Raw genomic sequence first — 5,973 nt, 5'->3', positions numbered from 1 at the left:
TTTTTTTTAAATAAAATCTAAGAAAAAATAAAGACACTATAGTATTCTAAAAATTCTATTCTGCAATAAGTCCTGCTTAAAAAAGTTTGGGCGTAAAATTAGAACTTTGTATAGAATTTAAGAATTTATTTATAATTTTTAAAGAAAATTTGCTCTTATTTCTTTGTTATTTATTTCTCTTATTTATTTCTCAAATCTCATAAAGATTAACAATAACTGTTAGAGCATGATTTATTACAAGGGTGTATATCAACCACCACATAGCGAGATACCGATTTCATATGCACAAAAAAATATCACCGTATTTCCTAAAAAGCGATTAATTTAATTTGTTGACATAACGCTTTCTTGTAATTAAAAATCTAACATTTACATTAAAAATGATCCGATATCGAAACATTTGTAAATTGTTTTATTTGTTGTTGCTAATTTTAACATTAAAAGATCCTATTTACGTGCTCATAGACTTTCTATTATTTAATTTCAGAATTTTTAAAGAATTCCAGGCATGTGTGTGTGTGTGTGTGTGTGTGCGCGCGCGCGCGCGTGTATGCGTGCGTGTGTGTGTGTGCAGCCAGCACAAAGAGGAACACAGGATTATTTACATCTTTAAAAATTACATTTTATTTTTCTTTTATAAAATGTCAAAATATAAAGATACATTTGTAAATATACTAAAAATCAATTTTTTTTTTGTACAAGAAATATGTTTGTTATTTCATATAATTTACAATTAAAATATTAAATTTTCTGATAATCTATGTTATAATATTGTTTTATTATTTAAAGTAATCTGATTTTAAGAAAAATTAGGATATTCTAATTTAATAAAAATAAAATCTTTTAAAATAAACTTTTTATTTAATTTGAATTAATTTACAACTAGTAAAAAATAAACCCCTTAAACTAGATCTTAGATGTTTAAATAATTTAATGTGAATTTATTTAGGTACTATCCACACATGTATAATTATTTAAATGCACGTCGAATTAATTTTCTGGTAAAAAGCAAACTGACTGAACTATAATAAAAATATCACAAATTTAATTACTTAGTAATTTAATAATTTAATTAACATAAGAATCTTAGACAGATCTTAATAATCCTGAATACAAGAGGTGTGCAAGATCCCAAAAATTTTTAAAACTCGATGATTGGAACAGAACGAGAAGATGCGGATCGGATCGGGATTCCAAAAATTTTAAGATTCTCGAATGTTCAAGTTTCCCGAAAATCTTCGGGATATCTAATACTGTACGGAATCTTTTAATATTGTTTTTTCAATTTATAATATTAATTTTTTTAATTATTATATTAAATTTAGTATAATATTAATATTCCTAGTACTAAATTTTTTCCGAAATATAGTATATTTTTACTTTTCTGTCTTTATCTATGATAAAAAAGCTGTATAATTTTTATTGTTTGTAAAGACTCAAAAAAGTCACGCGTACAGTTGCCATTGTAAAAACAGTAAAAATAGCTTTCTCTGTTTTCATGTTCAATTGTAAGACAAAGATTTCTTTGTTGTATGAATTCTTAGAATTCGGAGTAGTTCTTTCATTAATTACAATAAATAAATAGTTTATTAAAAAACATTCAATACGTAGTATTCTTGTACTATACTTGTACTTATGTGACTCAGACGTGTTCTAGAATCTTTATAATTTTAGTTATTCATAAACTTTGTAACATTTCATATTGTAATTTATAAATACACAAGTTAAATAAAACAGAAAATTTTGTAAAGTGAAACTTAGCAACATAAATCGAAAATCTAAAACTATAATCATGTTCAACCTCAACAAGACACATTTTTGAATCCCGACATTTTCAGAAATCTCGGGAAACCCGAACATTCTCGGAAAATTCGAATACTCTCGAGAATCTCGGACACTCTCGGGAATCTCGGACACTCTCGGGAATCTCGAACATTCTCGAGAATCCCGAAAGTTTCAAGATCCCGTCCCGATCCCGAAAAACATTCTCTTTTCCGTTCCGGTCCAATCTTGCACACTTCTATGAATATTTAAAGTCTGTAAATAATTTTACTACGAACATTTTTTAGCAATTTAATACATAATAATATTTAATTTAAGTAAATAAGGTAACTCTTAAATAGATAAAAATAAGACATTTTATAAAACATTTTTTTAGATAATTCTAATAATAAATTATTTTTATAGTTCATAAATTGCAAATAATAACAAATAATTACAAATCAATAAAAATAAAAAATATAATTACTGCATAGTTAATCAAAACATTAATCGTTCAAGTCTTATTCAACGGAATCGCGCTTCTGACTTTTTATATCGAAAAGTGCCAACGCGAGCAGTGTACGCCACAGCAAACTTGATAATTCAATTTCGATTTTAATGGTCAGAATTTAATTAAATTTTACAATTAAAGAGTTTGTCTTTAATTTATTAAAAATGTATTATGAAACTATATATATCAAATTCCATCGAGATTCCGAGAGTATCCTTGCCACAAAAACACTTCTCGAAAAATTCTCCATTTGGAACCGGCATTAAAATTGTAGGTCCCATATATTTGTGGCAATTGAATAATCAGCGTGTCTACCAAACATATAAGAGAAAGGTGTAACATAGGCCAGAAGCCTAACATAAGAGGAAAAAATAGAGCAAATTTTATTTTTCTTTATAGTAAGAGCCATTATACACACAGAAAATCTAAAATAGTAAGACGTATTGAAGTATGTAAATTTTTTATTATTTACTTTGGCTTCGAACCGATGAATCGCCGATAAGACAGATCACGAGAATTTCTCTTAAAAATTTGTTGTTTTTAATCAGATGCATATCTTCATAAGCAATCATTATCTTTTTAATTCAAAATCTTATAAATTGTTCAGACTTTATAAAGTTAATTTATACAGCATAAGTGAATTATTTTCAAAGTCTGGAAAATTGACTTAATTGATATAATCTATGTATGTAAGCAGAAAAAAGTATGTTAGTCAATCACAACAGAAACTGTAAAGGAATAACATAAGCAATAATATATAAAAACATCAAAGCTTATACTGCTTATGTTTTTTGTGGCGCCGTAATTTTAAGAACGTATTGGAATCATTTTTACAAATATGTTAATATTTACACTTTGAACAAATTATAGGGTAATTATAGAGTATCCGGCAAATACGCCGCATTGGGATTTACGTCACAGAAGTCAGAAAAAATAGAAGGAGTAGTGGTAATTTTCCCACAACTACTCTGTTACATGCCTTTATGTTATATTAATATTGTGTTAATATTTTAGCTTTTTACTGTTAATATTAATGAAATTATTGTGAGTTGAATCGATTTATCACTGTAATAAGTAGCACCATCATAAATTATAATCTATATAAAATAATTACTATAGGCCGTATAAAAGACTTGGTGGTTATATTGTGATACATACATACGTATAGAGGAATAGTAAAGTGTAGAGAGGAATAGTATATAAAAATGTTGTATAATAAAGTACAAATGCTTTGCTTTCGTATTCTTTGTTTAGTTAGTTGTTTTGTATATCCCATCTACAATATTTAGGATATACGGCATTTTTAGCAAACGGGATTTACAAAGTGCGCAGATTGAATTCAGTACACTAAATGTAATAAACGCATTACATGAAATATTCATATATTATAGTTGATTCTTATATTTAAGACTACCCTAAGTCTTAAAATGTCATGTTAGTAATTGTTGAGCAAATTTTAGAGTTATATTAGCATCTTAAGACATTATTTACAATTTTGACATAAATATGAATAACGGTAATTGTCAGCAGCTTGACAAAAGTCAAAATATTTTATTATTATTAAATTGTAAACGATATATTCAAATTTAAGCAACTGTTAACAAATTTAATAAGATATAATCAAACTATATAAACACGTTTGTGTCTCTAAATAAAATAAAAAATTAAAACTTTTTATTATTTTTATACGTTTTGTATATTTCTGTGTTGTTTGGATCAATATAAAAATATATCAGTAATAAATTCGAAATTTGTAAATTTGTCTTTCAGATATAATTACAATGGAGATGAGGAATGTTGTAGAGGTAATCAGACGATGGTGCCATGAAGAAGTCTGGTATGTGAGAAAAGGATTACAGAAGATCACGACGGCAAACAAGACGAATCCGTCACCAGTCTCATTGCTGATACGGCCGAAATGTAATTTCATCAGAGTCAATACTAATAACGTATCGCGAGTTGCTTCTGATTTATTGACAATGGCCATAACATATACATTTTATTTAAAAATATTATTGATGTAAGCACTTGCTTGAATTTAGGTGTGTAAATCATTTACACGGTTTATCATACTTATTTTTGCTTCGAACAGATAAATCGTCTGTGATATAAGACAGATCGTGAAAACTTTTTTAAAGCTTATTATATTCTCTACTGCAAATATCCATATGTACATATGGAAATCTATCCGAATTTATCATGGAGATTACCATATATAATAAATTCGAACAGATTCCTATCGTACGTATGAACATTTTCAAGATTTTTTTCAATTAAAATTTGCGCATCTTCAGAAGCAGTCATTATCTATCATATTATATAAACTTATAAATTATTCAGATTTTATCATGTTAATTTTATCCAATATTATGAATCTTTTTCAAAGCTTCTGAAAAAATTGAAATTAATATAATTTACATAATAATTCAATGCATCACTAACGATACATTTAAAAATGTATTATTTAATATTTTTTTATTTATTTTAACTTATTTCATGAGAAACTAGCTGTCATCGTTATTATAAATCATATATTAGTTCTATATTCATTTTATACACATATACATATATATGTATATATAATATACATACTCGTATATATACATAACAATCAAATATTTTACAAACAATGTGTTCAATTGATTGCGCGTATATGCAATATAAGAGATATTTATCAATTTTATTTCTTGCTTTATTAATTATGTGACTAATTTTATTGATTATTAAGCTACAATTTTTTAATTTCAACAAATAATACAAACAATTTATTTCTATGACCTTTGATATCATTAATTAATATGACTAATATCATCGTTTTTGTCACCGCATAAATTCATTGATTAAAAAGCTTTTAATTGACATTGTCGACAAATTAATGACAAATGGACTATAATCATCGTGTCAATCGTGCTAAACAGATTTTCCGTAGCCCATAGCTAAATAATACGCATATTCCGTAATAATAGTGTACTTGTTATAAGAAGAAATTCCTCGTGTTTCTCGTTAATAAGCCCGTAGCTCACAGCTAAACGTATATATTTCTTAATGACAGTATATTTGTTACTAAAAAAAAAACCAATACTCTCGTATTTCTCGTTAATAACAAGAAAAACAGAAATTATGGAAAAATTGCACAATTACAGCAAATATCATGCAAATTGTTGTGATTTTAACGTCAAATAAATATATGATTCGAGTAATATACCTATTGTCTATTCCACATACTTAGCGAGAAATGATCAATTTGATGTCGAATCGACGTCAAATCATCGTATCGGTATTGATTCAACATTAATTTAATTATTTCGCGCTGAGCAGTACACTCTAAGAGACATTCTGGAAACTGTAAAAACGTTTTTTGTAAAAATGTTTCTTAAGAATCAGTACTATAATTTAAATAGACAAGAACATCTATATTTTACTAACAATTTTGTTAACAACGTTTTCTTCGTAATTTTTAAATAATGTTACAGTGTTCAATCTTGAAAACATATTTTTTGAAATAAGAAAATAGATCATCTTTGAAGATGTTAGTGTTTTTATTTTTAATATTTGTCCAAGAAATTTTTTTGCAAAAAATTTTATTTAGACTCAAATAAACAAAAAATTTGAAAAATACAATATATTTGCTTATTTTGCATTTGTGTAAAATTAATTTAAAAAAATTGATTTAAATTTTTATATAATATATATATACTTTT

The 5,973-nt window shown here is 26.0% G+C and overlaps 1 protein-coding gene across 1 annotated transcript in view; it reads left to right on the top strand.

Annotated features, from left to right (window-relative positions):
* The window catches only part of LOC108750901 (scavenger receptor class B member 1-like), a 51,079-nt gene that overhangs the window by 460 nt on the left and 44,646 nt on the right, over window positions 1-5,973 (top strand). The window contains exon 2 of the mRNA XM_018490766.1: window positions 4,043-4,192. Within this exon, the coding sequence (XP_018346268.1) occupies window positions 4,043-4,192 (150 nt within the window). The remainder of the gene's footprint in view (window positions 1-4,042; window positions 4,193-5,973) is intronic.

This window comes from Trachymyrmex septentrionalis, unplaced genomic scaffold, assembly GCF_001594115.1.
Source record: "Trachymyrmex septentrionalis isolate Tsep2-gDNA-1 unplaced genomic scaffold, Tsep1.0 scaffold11, whole genome shotgun sequence".
NCBI classification, from domain to species: Eukaryota; Metazoa; Arthropoda; class Insecta; order Hymenoptera; family Formicidae; genus Trachymyrmex; species Trachymyrmex septentrionalis.
The sequence above is the reverse complement of the archived record's forward strand: the minus strand, read 5'-3'. Positions and strand labels throughout refer to the sequence as shown.